Genomic DNA, 18,856 nt, shown 5'->3' with positions numbered 1-18,856 from the left:
AATTATTTTATTATGTTTTATTTGTATTATTTTATTATTTCCCTTCTACGTGACTTTACAGAAAGAGCCAAGAAGGAAAAAAAACGTGCATTACAATTTCGACAACTCTCTCCACGTATCGCGAGAGCCGAGGCATTTTAACATCATCGGCTTGAACAGACAACGCGCATTTTCAACGTTGGCTCCTACCAATGTCACTCAGCTAGCCACGTGGCAGATTTTTGCACCCACCGCGTCCCAAGATCAGCTGATCGGGGGGGCGGGGGGAGGGGCCAGCTGTGGGAGGGGGAGGTGAAGCGTTGAGAATAGGCAGAGGAGCGGTTGGGGGTAGATGGGCAGTGAGGGGAGGGGCCGGAAGTATCCACTGCGCATGCGCTCCACGTCTGTTTATCGCCAACTGCGGGGCCTACGCCGGCGCTACCCGCGGTAACGAGGCCCCTGAAATCAAAAACGCATCGAGACGCGCACGTTGAACCGTCGCGCCGTGCTCGCCGTTCGTCGCTTTGACATTCACCGCCAGCGAAACATTGCAACAGCAACAAAAAATACAAGCAAAACACTGGAGCCGACTCCGGGCCTCGTCATTGCCCGCTCCGCCGCTTTGCCTGGGGATTCGCGGGGGAAGCCTGCGCTAGGCCTCCGCCGGGAGCCGGTAGGAAAAGCCGGAGGCGGCGCGGATGTTTGGTGGGGGGGTTTCGGTGCGGGAGACGCGGCCACATCGAATGTATTCCGATACAAACACCCCCGGCGAGAGTTTCTTCTTTAAATCTACTGCCGCTTTGCTGGAGGGTCGCGAGAAATGCAGGCGCAGCGGCTTTGGTGTCGGTGAACGATGAACGTGAAGCGGCTCCCGCGATGGGGGAGTTGTGGGGGGAGGGGGGAGTAATAGGTGGACACCCAGGGTCTCTGACTTTTATTCTGCTAAAGATACCGATATAGTCTGTATAATTGGTTACTTGTCCACCGATTCCGGTTTGCTAGACGTTAATGTGTGACCGGGGTCGTTGTCAAATAAATGGAATGAGGGCGGAGGCTTCTTTGGATGGAGTGAGGGGGTGTGGGGGTCTTGAGAATGAGACGAGGGCTGACGTGTCAGCAGCAGTCGCTGGGTTATTCTAATAAAGATGATAGTACAGACTACATGATTTATGTTCTCATTCAACGCATAGGGTCACTGTCAGTAAAGGAAAATTGTGAGAAGGATACGGGGGTGGGGGAGGGGTGAAAGGTAATGGCAGAGGATACAGGCGGACGACTCACTCTTTGCCGTTTTATTTGTTGTTTCTATACTTAATTGCGAGTTAAGGTGGATTGACATTGTCGGTGAAGGATCAATGTGAAGAGGCTACAGGGAGTAAAGGGGTGAGGAAGGGGCTCATGATAGCACACTCAGCGAGATACCCCCCCCCCCCCCGTGCGTACTAACTTGAGATGAAAGTATTTGGGATAAAGTCAGAATTGGAACGTTAGAGAGTCCACCGTAGGTATCGGGGTCTAGTTTTAAGCCTCTCTTACATTGTATTTAGATTGTACTTATATTATACGGTAATTAAAGGAAAGGAATGAGGCGGCTACAAAGAGTGCGATAATAGAGAGGCTGACATAGTGTTTTATGAACCTTCATATTCGCTCGAACTTTGCATTGCACAATGTTAAACAATTCATGGGGAATGTCACCAGGTGGATTGTTTACCAGCCGTAGCTCTTGTTTTCAGTGTTTCTCATTGTTTGTCTTATTGTCAACAAAATATCACTCGTCCGCATGATTATTGAGCCAACTTGCGTGGCTTGGATTCATGCAACAGATCCATGGGCAAACTCCAAATTGTGTCATTCGCTTTACAGCTGGATGCATTCGCAGTACTTTTCCAAATCTGTTTTATGGTCTCTGCTTAATGTTTGTTGAATCATTAGGTTGGCATATTCTTTCCCGTGGCATGACAGCACTCCCCTAAATCGCATGGTTCTTTAATTTCACCATGTGGATGAGTGGCTTATTTTTTTTGTCTGTAATTCTGAGTTGTTGCCGAGGTTCGTCCAATGGGATGGATTGATAGCTGTCAGTAACCCCATGACTCCATTTGACCGTTGTGGGATTGAGGAGTGAGGTCTAGTGATTTGATGTAGAGAGACCTGCACAAAACTGTCCTTGACAACAAAGAAAACGTGGAAATATAACAGGAGGGCATTTTTGGACAAAAAATGTGCCTAAAAAACTGAGATTGTACACTTGTACTTTTACCACATCATACTATATACAGTTATTTAAACGACGTGTGTGATTCTTTATTTTCAGTAATGCCCATTAATAGCAACTTCACTGACAGATTTGACAGCAGAGAATGCTGTTAGGTCATAATGTTCACATTCCTTAGACGGTGTATGTACCACTATATGTTGGTTGCTCTTTCTCTTTTGCTGTTTTCTTAGTCTGGTATGACCTTCCTGCGATGCGTTCTGTCGACTCCCCCCCCCCACCACCCGCGTTCAAGTTCAGGCTCCAGACCTTCCTCTTTACTACTGCCTCTGACATGATTCTGTTTCTGTACATTTTCTACAGATGCAATCGCATTGATATACTTTATAAATCAAAATTGTATTGTATTATGTATTGCATTGGGAGTAAATTTTAATTCCAAGGTTTTATCCCTCTTGGTCTCCTGCATTACCTGCTACTACCCACCATTGAACACTCCTGACACATCCCCAGTCTGCCCAGCATCTTCATTTGCTACCAATTATTTCCAGCCTTAAAAGCTTATCCACCAACATTTATTCCTGGCCCCAACAACTCTCATCTGGACTTCATTACCTCAACCCCCCACGATTTCCTCCTACTTTGTTTCCCATTAGCCTTAACCCACAACATTCTCCAAACTCTCACACTTCAGTCACCATTCACTCACATCTTCGTAGAGTAGGAATTGAATCCTGCACTTTGGCATTTTTGAACGGGCTTACCATTTATTGGGTTCCTTTAATTTATTGAGATAAATGTAAGAGTCAAGTTTTACCTTTATTGCATTTTGATGTTGAAAACGTGTACGTGGCCATTCAAGATAAGCAATGGATGTATATTATTTTTACAGCTGCAGGAGTGCAACATTTATATTTGTATCTCTACGATACAAACAACTACCTGTATTGACAACAGGTATTTTACAAATACATTGACATTTTCATATTCAGCCATGTTATATCCACTGCCAGATGAAGGCCTCCCATAGTGGCCACCATCATTTGCTGCTTTGTGATACCACAATCCATCTTTCATTTGGTTGCCATTCCATTACTGGTCTCCTCCACCAGTCATCATCCATTTTTTCACTAAGCTCACTTTTTTTCACAGTTAGTATTGTGACTAATGTATATTTATTTTCAGAATTAGAATTTTAATATGGACTGGAGGACTGATGAGCTATGAACCTCTTTTTCACAGCTTGTCCAGTAGGTTACAGATGTACAGATTCTCTGATCCATGTGTTCCTCTTTCTCTAAATCGCAATCCAAAAAGCATGCATCACTGTACTACTTTGTGTATTTTTCAGATTTATTCTACTTAGGCATTGTCTGTGTTTCTAATCCATGTATCAAATATTTGAACTGATTTAAAAGTTCTTATTTAGGCACATTGGAATGTTACTTATATGAATTTATTTTGCCTAAATCACTCTTTTCTGCTTGCCTCTTTATGTAATCACTTTGATTCTGATCTCCCTTAAATAATGGGCATACGTAGCCATGCAGATTTTTTTCCAGCTGTGTCCCTCCAACAATATTTGTTTTCTTCTTCAAGGAACGTTTCCATATTTAACTTTATCTTTAAAGCTTGCCAAGTTAAATTAATATCTTCTAAAAGCGGCCAATCTGTATGTAAGTTTTTTTTTCTTTCAGAGAATGCCTCGCCTAGACCGCTCAAGAAATATCGCTGAATCAGGTGTCATTTGAAAACGTATCAACACGTTTCACCTTTGACCCAACAATTCAGCTGCTTATTCCAGATTCTGCTTAGCCGTGCTATAATTTGCAATAGTCTGGCATATGAGGTGCAGGCCTTTCAAAAATCATACCGTGGATAGGTATTTGCCATTGGGGGAACGGTGGGGGATGGGGTGGCTGATGGGATCCCCATGACCCCCCGAGGCAATTTGTTACCATTGAATTTCATTGGGCTTCCCACTAGTATAGGAATAAAAAATAATATGAATCTTTGGTTTCAGCAGGCTTTTGTGGCCAAGTCAATAAGGCAAAGCATCTCAAAGTGTGCTCACACACTGATAATGAATGGGCATTGCCCAAAACGTCAGCCTACTGTATATGTTTTGTTCTAAAACAGTGTTGATGATCGAATGTGCTGAGTGTTTGTTTATTGTCATGAACATAGTTATTCAGGGTTTCCTTGTGGGAGTGTTTAAATTAGGTTTACACATTTCACGTCGCTACCCATTGCCCTGTTATAAGATGTGCAATAACAGTTCATGGCAGGTGCCTGAGAACTTTCTCATCTTCTGGAATGCAACAATCTTTGGTAACTAAAGAGTTTCATCTGAAGTGAGTAATCAGTGGGAACAGTGAGGTGGATAAAATATTCATGGATGATCACTTAACAAGCGTAGTTCCCACTGACTCGAAATGAGGCATCGTTATTTGAAGGTGATATTATGAAGGGGTACAGAACTGAAAAAAAACAAATGACGTCTGCTCAGCCTCAAGTCGTTGTGAGCACCGAGTGTGATGATGCTAGCCTAGTCACCAATGATTGCATGCACAATCCAATGCACATACACGCGCAGGGGATGCATTTCCCGCACCTCCGATTAGCATGGCTGGCTACATACATACACACATTGCCACAAAAAAATAAAGTGTGCAATTAATAATTTTGGAAGCCCGTCAAAATTTGGGGGAGTAGCCTGACTAATTTGGACAAAGTGAAATTAGCTGATAAAGTATACTTATGCCATTTATTTATTCCACAAAAGTCTTGGTGAGTTTGTGGACTCCGGAGGGTCCTGCATTGGTATGTTTGGCTAATTTAATTCGTGAGTACTTCGTGTGGGAAGGAAACTTAAGTGCCTAGAGAAAACTCAAGGATACGAGTGGATAACACTCAGAGGTTGGTACGCGTGGGTTTGCAAACTCACTTTCTGTATCACAATCTCCTGGCCAATTATGCAGCCCAACTGGTTTGGGAGTTTAATAAATGGGTGTGTGTTTCATCATAGCTTGCCACCAAAGTGCTGGATTACAGCTTTGCATCACCATGTAGTGGGGGAGGTGCAGTGCATTTATGTGGAAGCCTCCCTTAGCTAAGTTGGGACCTGGACAAAATGAGAATTCCTAATTTTTTCACCCATCTTCAGTTATTTATAATTCGGTGTATAGTTGAAAGACTATAAATGTAATATTGGCCTTGTAGGTCGATGTTTGCTGTATTGTGTGTGGATCGGTTGCCAGCTTATGTTTGTTCTTCAAGTGAATTATTATTTTGTTGGTCTTTGAGATGTAGTGGGAATTTGAATGCAGCTGCTGTACGTAGCAGCTTGTCTCGACGTGTGGTTAAGCTTGGATTCAGTGTGTGCGTGTGCGTTAGCAGTCGAGCAATGCTGCTGTCACATGCATTAAAAGCCCGGCATGTTTATACAGCAGTATTCTCTAAGAAAAACAAATAATCACTTGAACAATGACAAGAAAAGCTGCCATATGAAGATGCTGACGACAGTGTCAGTAAAAAGTGTGGCATTTATGATTTAACGGCGTAAGATCCTTGAACAACATGTGTACGAAATTAAACCTTCCAATGAGAGTTTAATCCTTAATATCAACACTTATTTAAAAATGAAATTGCCTTTAATAACACGCTCTTGGATCTGTCAAATTACAAAATCGGCATTTCAGTACGCAAAATCGTGACGTCAGAAATGGCACGCGTTTTAAATGTTTGTATAAATGTCCGAATGTTTGGTGACCGCAAGCGAAGGTTGATGTAAAGCTTGTGCACGTGGAGTGCCGTTAAGTGTTGTTCTCTCCACTGTAATGCACTTGTTATGAAGCGAATGTCACTTTATTAAATGGTTTGTTAATGTGGTGATTTGTTTCCGCAGGCCCTGGCCATGGTTGATAAGAGCATCTACATTGTCCAAGGGGAGATTACGACTGTCGTGAATGCCATAAAGAGAAGCTCACGATGGAACACACACAACCCCTTGGTAAGGTGCCATTGGCAGGATTTCGAAATTGGCCTCAATGTGTGTATGGTGCACCCTCTAAACCCGATTGTGGATGCGTAGATTTGTGTGTGAGTATATCATTAGTTTTTCACCAATCCGCACTGACCAGCGTGGAGAAGTATGGTTAATTAATTTAACACCGCTAGCGGCTGCAGGGGTCACATAAACCCATTACATACAACATATACAAATTGAAAATCATCAAATTCTCACGAGATTTGATGCAAGTATAGCGAGTGTAAGAATATATCTTATGACCAGAACACACAAACTAAGCACAATTGAGCCTGGCTAATGCTTGGATAGGTGATTCCCATGCATAAAGCGGTTGTCATACGCTGCTGTCGGGGCTACGGTGTCAACAGAGAGCGGTGCAGCAAAATCCGTGACCCACACGGCCTGTGGGAGGCCCTCATCCAGCAGTGGATTGACGATAAACATATACAGGTGTGCATGCATAAAAAAATAGTTGATACTTTTAAGCATGACCAAGAATCGGCATTTCGAGGTAATAATTGGGGCCATGTGGAGAGTGTAAGCACTTTGTAAACTACTTTGTTAATAAAGACACTGGGCAGTTATCCCCATATATACCATGTACACTTGCATGCCTGTTGTGCCAAAAATTCTACGACAACACCAGTGCTGTTAAAAAGTTATGCCATTTAAACTCGAGCACGTACAAAGTCAAAACATGTGTCATATAAATTTCAGCTCTGATTTTTATAGTGCAAAGAAACCTTTAAGAAGTGCTTTTAGTTTGTCATCAGAAGTATGTTTAATATGTCTAAATTCCACCAAATGGCAGTTAATGTCGAGGCTGTGCATTTTAGGTGCCGTGCTGAGATATTTATGGCAGCCTTTGCCGCGGCAGGAATTCCTTAAACTTGAAAAGCTGGGCATGTTTATTGAATCCCTTTGTAACGAATCAGAATCCTCCTCATGCCTCGCCATCTCATGGCAAACAGCGGGCTCAGCTTTAGAAGCCAGCAAAGCTTGGTGCAGCCTGGTTGCATGCATCGTGAGTGCATCTGAAATGGGAAAGTGCCAGTTAATACTCTGAGCAAACTTTGAGATAAAGGGCGCATCTGCTCCCCCCGTCTGCTTGGCTCAGTTCTCCAGATGTTAATATTCTTCCTTCCTTTCAGTGCAAGCTGCTCTGAGCTCAGGCCTTCCTACGTGCTGAATAGTCCTTGAAAATCCCATTTCTTTTGGCTGGGACACCAGTAGCAAGTCACAAAACAGGGCATGGATATGACCTTGAAATCCAGAGTCATTAAGAGCTCATTGGTGACTTCACACACTGATTATGCAACCTCTGACTATGGGAATAATAGCTTGGTAATGGAAGACAATGGTGTCATATTAATTTAATCTATATGTTTAAATGAGCAACAATATGCACTGGCTTGCAAAGTGGTAAGTCACTCGTAAATACATGCAGTAAAACACATTTGTATTTTCACGGAAAGGCAGTTTTTTTTCTTTCGCAAAGTATTAATAAGAGGATATAATGTAAAAGCATTCGTGTGAAATGAAATTACAATTGAGTTGACAAGTGTCTTATAGTGTATCACTGCGTTCATTTCTGCACTACTGCTTAGAAGGTATAAACTCACTTAAGTTGAGCCATGGATCTTAACCCAATGCCCTTTTGACACCAGCTTTTGTTCCGGTGTTTTCCATTGGGCTGAGCTTTAATTAAGGCCATTCCTGACCACGTACCGCATCCGAGAATAAAAAATGAGGTGGACTGAAGTGGAGGATTATTCCTGACACTGCCATCGAAAAGGCAGAGCTTTGCAGAATGGGTTGAACATATTACTATGCAGGATTTCCCTTGTGCTCATTCAGAAATCCTCGATAAGTTCTCGTCCATTTATCACCGTTGTGTGTTGTGTGTGTTTTTATGGTAGGATGATGAGCAGGACCCACTGCTTGGGAGCTTCTGCCAGCTCAAGGAAGTTCTCAACTCCATCACAAGTATGTGTCACTGCTGCTGTGTTCACCCTTGCTTTCCGAAATAGATGCCCTTCCATTTGGTAACTTTCAACATAATTTTGATTGAAGCTGGAGCAGTGGCGCAGTGGTTATCGCACTGCACTATGAACTCGGCGACCTGAGTTTGATTCCCAGCGACGACGAATACAATTGGCGTGTGATATCTAACCTGTGCCTCACTATCCCGCACGGACGTGTGTAGTCAAGTATGGTCAAACAACCCCCATGATTGAAAGGCATGGGGAAGACTTCATCCAGCAGTGCACTGATAAAGACCTGTACTTTCATACTATAACATGTTGGTATTTTTTTTGCTTAGGGACATAGTCACAGATGAAGCTGATCATGAGTGCTCCTGCATGGAGCTTCTGGGAATGCTTTTAGGCTTCCTGTATATTTATATTTTGATCAATTTTATTTTAAATAATAATTTTCAACTTTATCTAAATGCCCAATGGGCCATATGGTGAATGGTAAGAACATGCCTACAGACAATTTGTACGATCGGTTTGTTGGTGGGACTGTTACCGTTTTACAACGCATTCCTGCACCATCGCACGCATGAGTTGAGCATTTACACCACCCTCCTCTGTGCATTGATGCAGACATCTGCTCTCTGCATTGGTGAATTTTATCCGTTTATATATTTATTTGTCTCCCTCTGTACGCCGTCACGTGCGCGCGCACGAGTGCACACCCACGCCACCTGGTACCGCTCTTAACGTCACGATGTCGATGTTCACAGCGCTGCGGATAATCGAGAACGTGGACACGTGCGTTTACGGTTTTTGGGCCGGGTGAATCGTAACCGTGCTTGTCCAAGAGCAGTTTGCTGTCCTTCCCCCCCCCCCGCACCTGCACGGTTTGCAACGTACGATGCGAAAGAACTTCAACATACATGCATGCGCTACCGCTGCGAGGAAGGTTGTCTCAAAACTGCCGCTGCATCCATCATCAAACGGTGCTACAAGGCATTGCAATGCAAACGCTTTGGTGTGTTTTACTGTCCTGCACCCTTGCGGCAACAGCTCAACGCAAAAATGTAAACACTTTGCAAAGAAAATATTTATATGCATTCTTAATGAGTGGAGGGGGCATTCATTCGTTACACATAGTTGTCTGGATTAGTTAATTTGCCAAAACGCTAACATGCAGCAGGCATCGTTCCCAGTGCTCCTCCAAAGTAAACACAACAGGTTGAGGGCAGTGTCACGACCTGGAATCAATTTAACCTTTTTGACTCCTCCACTTTACTCGCAGGAATTGATTCGTCCTGAGGCTGCTGACATTAGTCTTGTAAGAGCGTGCACGCCGCGTGTTTGTTTTAAACGTTCACGAGAATGCGCGCGGAATATCGCCTGAAACCAAAGGACGCGCCGCTAACCGCCTGCCGAAGAACGCGCGGAAAGCCGCGGCGAAACCCGATTATTAACTTGCGCTGGAAGTTGCAATAACGTTACGCGGTCATAAGCATTCAAATGAAGCCGTCTGTGGTCACTTTCACCGCGTGCCTACCATCCTATCATTCCATGATTCCATTACTGATTTGCGATGCACGACAGTGATATCGTAACGTGCAAATGTTTGGTGACACCAACAGGCCATGATAAATTGATGTTAACAAACACATTCACTTGTGCAAATACATATCATAACCATGTGTATCCAACTGGATGGTTTTAAGGGAAAATAGACACGCTCCCCCAGGCTCGTTATTGTACAAACACCTGCATTTACACAAGCCGTAACATCCATCCCTATGGGGGACATTACCCAGCTCTTAAATGCACTCACATTTATGCAATACAAACACATGCACATTCACTTGCATGTACAGGATTGTATACATATGTAGAGGCAATCGCAGTAACTTATCCACGGCAGAAGGCACGAGGCAGATGCTCTCTTACATTCGACATATATTCTCAGCAACTCTCCCGCTGATGACGATTGCTTGTGTTGCGATGAAAACGTCGTGATATTGTTATTATTTTTATTGTTCCATCTACGTGGCTTTACTGAAATACCCAAAGAATATGAATTCGAGGACATGTTAGCATAGATGTGGCTGCAGCACTGTACATGACGTCTGCCCATCTTCTGGGTAAGTGAGGATCCTCCCCACCCCCTCCAGCCAGGGTGGGTGTCGTGTTTCAGGCTGGGAAGTGGGGAATACTTTGTGTCCTTTTTCCCAAGCATCTCCGCCACCCCTCCCCAGAGTACAGCTGCCGGGCTTGGCACTGCCAGCCCTGCAGAGTGTGCGCTGGGAACATCTCTCTGCGGCGGAACTCACCACGTCCTCCCATTAGCGAGCAGCTGCCCGCCTACTCCTCTGCGCTTGTGTCCTGCCACATTAGCCATGCTGGAAAAATGATTTTTCATGCCACTCGTGCCGCACCCGAGTGGCATCGCTCGCCGGGAAATAAAAAAAATAGGCGATTATCTCGAGGCTGAGCGCATGACGCATGTCGTACGCCTGTTTACCGAAAGCTGAGAAAAACGGCACCATTCCACGTGCCACGGAGGGATGCCTGTAGGGTAGCGGATGACCTTTCTTTTTGCGAGAACGCACAGAACAACGGCCCTTCCAGTTGGCCAGGGCGAAATTGTAAATGCCGCCGCTTACATTTTCTGTTCTCAAGTTGTGCGCACGTCTTTTGATTGCATTTGATCGTTTGTTTTACAAGCCTTTAAACTGACATTAAAATGCCAGGGGAGGTGAGTGAGACCGGTGTGTTTCAGCAATGTGCTGCTAAACTAGTGTTAAAATAGGACAGAGCCATCACCTTAGATGCTTCCTTCCCCCAGGCCAAAGCAACCTGACAATGTGGAGTGAGCTGGCTGTCATGATCTACTGAGGATGGGCAATTTTTTAACGCCCTTCGTTTAGGCAATTCTTGTGGACGCAATTTTTTGCACACACGTGAATGTCTTCTGAATATGTGTTTTTTCATGCAGTAATCCTGACACGTAAAAACAATTGCGGAAAATGACAGCACATTGCGGACTTGATGTCATTTTTAGTTTTGTCGACAGGCTAAAATGCACTTGCGGCAGTACATAGCACTGCATTGGATAACACGGGGACCTGAGGGCTCATTGATGCCATCACCTTCACTCGATTGAAGACCGAAACAGGAAGACTTCTTCACAATTCTGGCAAATTGCCTGATGAAGCTGGTTGTAATCATCAGCAAAATGTTGTACTCAAATTGGTAATATTTTGGGTTTACTTTCCAACACACCGGTGTGCTGAAGTAGTAACTAATTGGCACACCATGTTTACGTCACAAACCCTGCTGATTGGCTGTCGGGTGGTGGCGGGTAACGACACGTTGGTATTAACGTGATCTCGCCCCCTAAAAAAACTAACATTTTCTTATGAATGAGCGGATTAGAGTTTAACACGAGCATAGTTGGGGTGGCCCTCGAACAACAACTTTAATAGCGGAATGGCGGTGAGTACAAGGAACAGTTTGTGTGTGGGGGGGATGCCCAAAGGGTATGTGGAGTGACAAGGTCACTGCATGTGTAGGAGAGGGATGGATCGCATTTACCACAGGGTAATATGGGGAAGGCACACATCCATCACTGGGAACCCGGATAGCTCACCGTGATGACAGCAACACAAATAAAACCTCTTCAAGGTAAAGTTACAAAAATCGGGACGGAGTTCTTGATCGGCACGTTCAGTCAATGTGAATTTAATTTTTTTGTATTAAAGGGAATTATGTTTGTGTTGCTTTGTTAAGTTAACGCTTTAACTTGACAAAAAAAACATGGGAAATCCGCAGCAAAGAAATAGCGTAGTTTTTGAACGAAGCTGAACATGCTGTGGCAATCCCTGCACCTTCGATTAGCACGGTTGGCTACGTACGGTGCGAAAGAAGTTCAACGTGCATACAGTTCACCATCAGTTAATTTAAATCGGTCTGCAGGTGCCATTAGGAGAGGGTCTAAGTCCCCCCCCCCAACCCCCGAATGAAATGTTATGATTCAGGGTCACAATTCGATTCGAATCGATAATTTTTTGACATCGTGTCGAGTTTATCTGGCTCTAGTGGCAAGAGTGTCACGTGAAATCATAATACAGAGCATCGTTTCTTAGACATACAGTGTGATGCAGGTGTTATGGCCTTTAGAGTGGACATTAACCGATGGATGTAGGCACCGTTACGCCCCGAAATGCCACGCGCTGTCTCCGCTGCCTCTCAAAAGCGGATGTTGCCTCTCGTTATGAATGGAAGGCACAAGCCTCGGGTAACCCCATTAGCTCCCAGCATGGGACCTCAGGCGTGTGACAGCAGGAATCCAACGGAATAAATGACCGCCGCAAAGCGCATCGCTCGCTCAATCCGGGCTGCTGACCGTGCTGGAAGTTTTACAAGGTGGCCCATAAACGCTAGAAATTGCTTCCAAGATGACGGAACGCGACAGTTGCGGTAGTTGAAAACAGTAAACAGTTGTAATTTATTACGTGTGTGTGTGTGTCATAACTTATAATTATCCAAACCTTTTATCATATCTCTGGTAGGTATGTAACGATTTATCCCCAGAAATTACATGAATTAACAGTATTCTGATTTGTGATTCGATTTTAAACATAGCTTATATTTCATCTTGTTTGTACTGAACATCATATTTGTTACGCCGTTTCTTATTTTATTATCTTGAGCACGGTGAAAGGAGCATGCCGTCTGATCATTTGTATTGACAACAACGATCCCACGGCATTGATTGCAGTAATGGAGTGTTTGGGTCTTAATTTGAAGGCCGATTGTCAAGAATCATTCAGATTTATTCCACTTCCAGATTGTCTCTACTTGCATGACTGGATGACTTGTGGTCATAAAAAGAAGATTTTTGACTTAGTCTCTCCCTTGCTGCTTACTTGCTTCACTCTCCCCTTCAGTTATTTCATTATTTTCCATCTAATGACGATTGCTTGTGTTGCAGTCGAAACGTCGTGAATTTTTTAAATTGTGTTATATTTATATTTTTTTATTATTTCCCTTCTACGTGACTTTACCGAAAGAACCAAGAATATATATTTTCCATCTCTAAAGCTGCACTGATCTCGTGTCAGGATTCTGTTGACGGCCTCCAGGTCCAATGTGGTGACTGCGATCCAGCAGTTGGTGTTTCAGCAGGTGTGCAACTCCGTGGCGTAACTACGTTATCATCTCAGGGGGTGCGCTAATCGGTCAGGTGGGGCCCCAATATTTGATTTGTCTCGCACGGTCTCACCTAGGCTATTATATATCGTGGCGGCTCTTGCCTAATCACATAATTATACAAGTTTTTGTTCTTTTACGCTGTTTTTGAAAACCTATCTCATCGTGGTTGTCAAGGGGGCTCCATCTTATAGCTTTGGCCACAGGGGGTGGGGCAAGGCACCCCCTGGTCTCACGCTGGTTACACTACTGGTTGCAACTCCCCACGCTAGTCACGCTACTGGTTGCAACTCTCCACGCTGGTTACACTACTGGTTGCAACTCCAGTGCTTTACATCTTGACAGCACCTGACCTTGGGCAGAACGATCGTCTTGTCTCCAATCCTCAATTACTTCCGGTTGATGGACTTCAGTGAGTAGAAGAAAATGGATAAATACAGATTAACCAAGATTTACCATGCTTCAGCATGAGACCCTCCGACAGAGTTATGAAATTAATCTTAACGAAGATGTTCCTGGCTGGTATTGAAATCTCACAAATGTATGCCCAAACAGATATACCATATCATCTGAGTGTCTTTGAGAAATAAGTTATAATGCTACACGTTTTCCAAAGGTCTATGAAGAATTGTATGTTGTGAAAGAGAAAGGATTAAAGAAATAACTTGAAAAAACGGAGTTCGCCGATGCGCTTTTCAAAACAAAATTAAGCAATTCAAATTGGCAGGACATATCATGAGAACAACTCGTGTGAGATGGACAAAATTAACTACGGTGTGTGGATACCGAGAGAAGGCGAACGAAGCAGTGGAAGCGATGGCAAGCGAGACAAAATCAAAGAGCCCACACACCACTACTGGGCAAGAGTGACTAAGGGAATGCATGAATGTTATATAGACGAGGGGGGGGGGCATTTGTGTATGGGTGGGAAGTTACAGGCTGACAACAAACAACTAGGTTGTCATACTCTTCGGTTTTTTCGGTAAAGTCACGTAGGTAAAAAATAAAATAAATGAAAATTAAATTGAATCACGACGTTTCGGGTGCAACACAAGCGTCCTTCTTCAGGTGGGGACAACGTAGCGAAAGCACAACCGCTTAAGTGTGTCTAAGAGATGGCTGTGACGAGGAATTATATAGTCGCAACTATCAAATATATAATTCCAAACAAAGAGTATGAATCATTGCAGTCACGAAAGCTTCGAATCTAGAACTAGGTTGTCTTCATCCAAACGAATGTCTCATGTAGTTGAAAGCACCTGGCCCAGACGGCCTTTCTCTGGAGCTCAATTGGACAGTGACCCATTCTCTTCTTTACACTCTTTGACTTCTAATTATCGACGGTGTTCTATCCAGGTGAGGGAGCTGCCGCGAGGGTGGTAGCTCCCCCGTGGAGCCCATGCACACATTATCTTTGATTGGCCTCTCACTTGGGATTCAGGGTATTGGCACATATAAGCGAAACTGTGCCATGTCTCCACATAGAAATATAATATTTTGAGTCCATCGACCTCTTGGCTTTCCGGACCAATGTAATCCAGCAGTATTTGTGCTCTGCAAGCTAACTCTGGACCCGTTTCTAACCTTCTGGGTCTCATCGACAGATTCAGGCTTGCTAGATCAGCCCTGTTGACACTTTAACAGTTGTTATTTATCCATGGTTTTATTTATTTCTCGATAGCACATCGGGCCAACTTCTCAGCTATTATGGACCCAGGTTGTCCCAGATGCTCCCATTTGGTTCAACAAACATTGGCTATGCCTAGATGTTCAGAATGTAAATTTAGCCGTTATTCAATACTTGGAACTGCATGTATTCTGCATCGGTTATTCCTACCTCGAAAGTTTGTCTTGTAGGCCGCTTACTAAACACCAGAGATTGGTCCATCAGATTTGCTGTATCGTGGCCACACTTGCCATACTCCAAGAATGGAATGAACATTTTCGATCAAAGTTCAATGTTTGGCTTCAAACTATGCGCACAATGGTAGCTATAGAACATCTGGGTGTCTCTGAGGGGCATGCGTATATAGAAACGCCTTGTGAGACCCTTTCTAAAAGCCATTTGCTTTCTATTTGCTTTATAACCCTGCTTGGACATGTATTTTTACGCTTGACAGCACAGGATATGTGGGTGTAAAATTGCTGAATGCTGTGCCACGGAGTGTCTTTTTCTGCTTATGTGATAATAACTCCGGCCTATTCTTTACGGGTTTTATCTCTGTCATGGATAAATAAAGGAAAACAAAAATTAAAACAAGAAATGAAAAAGGAAAGTTGTCTTCATGCCAATTTTCTCCCCCCATGTAACGGTCAACGTGTCTCATCTACCTTCAGAGGGCAGTTGCCATGGTAGGACGCTAATATTATAACACGGCACAACCGTGCCTGTTGATCACTATGATAGAGTGCCTGTCCCGCTGGAGGGTTTTTGGCAGACTAATTGTCGAATACTGACGAATGATCAATGAGGGTGTGCTGGGTGTACGTTTAAATTTAGCAAAACACGTTAGGCCACGTGCCTGAGTGGGCCTTTGGGCTGGCTTCACAACCATAGCGCTAAGTTATTTCCAGATACCCGTTCACATTTTGGCATAAATCCTATTGACACACACGCAGGCTTTACTCGGTGGAAATTTGAAGGTAAGAGCTCAATTTTAGCTCGGGATTATTTGGACTAGTGCTTCCACACTGGAGCCACAATTTGAACTGCTTTTTGTGTTTCGTTTTTTTGTCCTTCCCCTGCACACCTCCGATTAGCACGGTTGGCTACGTATGGTGCGAAAGAAGTTGAACATACATGCATAATGTGTGTAAAACATTGTTTTTTACTTGTTCATGAATGTGTATTGTAGTTGTGTTTTATGTACTGCTAACATTATAAAGTTAAAAAAATGTGTTCATAAAGTTTTCTTTATTGTCGAGCTCAAATTATTTTACTTGGTTCTCGTATAATGTGTTTTTTTTATTGCATAACTAAGCTAAATCTGTTTTACTAGCGGAGTGCTGGAAAGTTAGTTAAAAATAGACACGTGTGATGAAACATTGATTAGGGGTCTCAGTTTATTTTATCATTGCAAATAGCGTTTGTATTTTTTTTTACAGAGCATTATGTTCATGTTTCACAAGCCTCCTTTGAAGAGTGTTAGATTGAATAATTTTAAATAATTGCCTCGTGTTACACGTAACGAGCTTCGGGCGTCAGGGCTGAGTTTTTATGGTGCTCGGCGTTTGTTGTGAGCGGTGTGATAACCCGCTCTTGGGTAGGCAAGGCTGCGCCTGCCAGCATGTGACCTTCTTAGTTTCCGCCCCCCTGCAGAGGCGGCGTGTTGGTGGGGAAGGTCATTCCTCTGGATTCGCCACATGTGGGCCCAGCGAGAGAGGCACAAACAGGGCAGGGGGGGGGGGCCGAACGCCACACTGGCCCCAGTGTGCGAGTGTGCGGTTGCCCGTCGTGGGAACGGTGGCGCAGTGGTTAACGCGCTGTGCCGCAATCCCAGCGTGACCCAGGTTAATTTCCTGGCCGTGATGCACAACGCCAGTGGCTAGTGGTGTCTGAACTTGTTAGTGTCATTTAAAACGAAGCCTTTTGTCCACTTGAGCTGATGCATTTGGCTGGACTGCAGAACGTTAAATGGATTTTTGAAGTGTACAGCAGGCGAAATGCTGGGATATAATGGTTGCTTTGGAGCAAGCTTAATGAATATCACGCTCAGCAATGAGCTTTTTGGTTGTGAAAAATGGTTTTCCTTGCATGTCAGTAAACCCATGATTAGACAAAAAAAATGTGGCATTCAAATTTTTCTGAAGCAATGTACACACACTGTCGTGAAGTGGATTTAAGATTATCGAAACTCGGCTTTATTAAAACCCACACATGGTAACTCAGGGCGGCAGGCCAGGCTCAGATTCTGTGAAGCCTCAGATTCGGCTAAGACCGCAATACGTTTGTTAGCATTTCCACGTAACCAAAAAATTCCGATGTCGGGCATTTGCCCCCAGTGGGTTTTTTTTTAGGGGATTTACTTCGAATGAGAAATACGGGCACTCTTCATGATGACACAGTGCAGTATACAAACACCTATACGGCTTATGCGAAAGTGTCTGTAATGGTGCTGATTTAGTGCCGGCTGGTCAACAGGAAGCGTAAAGCATAGGCTAGGCCTTTGGACTCGGAGGCCAAGTGTCCGTTTAGAGAAACCCCTGTTTCTTTCCCGCGTCGAACAGCTGTGTGAGTGACAGCATGGTGTGCTCGCCTCAGCTGTTGAATCGTCCGTTGGTAAATTTCACGGCGGATAAATTTAGCAGGTGAATGTCAGCCACCAATGATGGATCGTGCCGCGGAAAGGAAGTGAAACGCTGGGGTGTCGTTTTGGAAAAAGGGGCTTCATGGTTATTTAAATAAACGCAGATTGTCTCCCCCGCTGCATTGCATAAGCGGTGGACTGGATGTTAAAATGCATGTATAATCCAGAGCGTCAAAAAGTGCCCAGTGGGCTGTATGGCATTGCTTGAAATAATGCATTAGTAATTCTGAGCATTGCTTGGAATGCAAAGTAAGCCAGAAAATATATTTTTTCTTTCACAGCTGCCACCTACAAGCAGTCATCACTGAAAGAACCTCATTGGGGGGGGGGCGGCACATCGAGATTAAATCGTCACCCAGTATATGGGTATCTAGGTTGGTTAATTTTTTAGACTTGTATTAAGTTGTGCGAAACATTTTCATTCCGATTCTATTTACAAATTTAAGGGTACGACCAAAGCATCTGAGATTGCTGCATTAGGCCTCCGATGCAGTTTATTAAAGTAAATTGAATTGTCTTTACTGTATGTCAATGCCTAATATTTACAGCACTTTGGGTGCATGTCAACGTCTCTGATGTAAGGTTGGATTATAATAAAAGTCAAGATGCACTTCCAAGCATTAAAAAAAGAAATCTGAATATTCAGTGCATTTGCTTCACATTTTTCGTCACATGATCACTCGTCGGCATTGCGTGGATACTGTAAATGTTTAAATATGCGTGTATGCTAAACCCTGGGGCTTATGTTTCCAGTATTATGACAGCCTGCAGACACTACCGTAATGCAAGCCTGGGAGGGGGGTTGGGGTTGGTTGTGAGCCGGCTCACATCCCCAGTAGCCCCTTTACGTCGAACATAAAAGTTTTACAATGCTGCCGTGGAACATGCATAAGCTGGTGAACTTCCCCGTTTATTTATCTGTTTACCTCTCTGTGTGGCCCTTTGCCACCCTGGCTTCTCTGTACGATTCCGTACAGACGTTTACGTTTTAACCGGTGTACGGCCGTTGTTTTTATTAATTTCTTCCCGTTAAAAAAAAATAAATTGACCCGAGGCCTATGCATCTAGCGGCAAACAAGAGTGAAAAAGATCTGGCGCTTGTGAACGTGTCACTGTCCACGCAGGCGTGCATCGGAGTAAGGTG

The 18,856-nt window shown here is 43.9% G+C and overlaps 1 protein-coding gene across 5 annotated transcripts in view; it reads left to right on the top strand.

Moving 5' to 3' along the window:
• The first annotated feature begins 356 nt into the window (after positions 1 to 356).
• Positions 357 to 18,856, top strand: part of GBF1 (golgi brefeldin A resistant guanine nucleotide exchange factor 1) — a 167,906-nt gene continuing 149,406 nt past the window's right edge. For 4 of the 5 annotated variants that reach the window (XM_078859627.1, XM_078859626.1, XM_078859625.1 and 1 more), the window contains exons 1-3: positions 366 to 652; positions 6,105 to 6,209; positions 8,147 to 8,213. In XM_078859627.1, the coding sequence (XP_078715753.1) occupies positions 6,114 to 6,209; positions 8,147 to 8,213 (163 nt within the window). In that variant the 5' untranslated portion in view covers positions 366 to 652; positions 6,105 to 6,113. Of the gene's footprint in view, positions 653 to 6,104; positions 6,210 to 8,146; positions 8,214 to 18,856 lie in introns of all 5 variants that reach the window. The other variant, XM_078859624.1, reaches the window with a different exon arrangement.

Source organism: Lampetra fluviatilis, chromosome 9 (genome assembly GCF_964198595.1).
Source record: "Lampetra fluviatilis chromosome 9, kcLamFluv1.1, whole genome shotgun sequence".
Classification (NCBI taxonomy): domain Eukaryota; kingdom Metazoa; phylum Chordata; class Hyperoartia; order Petromyzontiformes; family Petromyzontidae; genus Lampetra; species Lampetra fluviatilis.
This window is presented reverse-complemented; position numbering and strand designations above follow the sequence as displayed.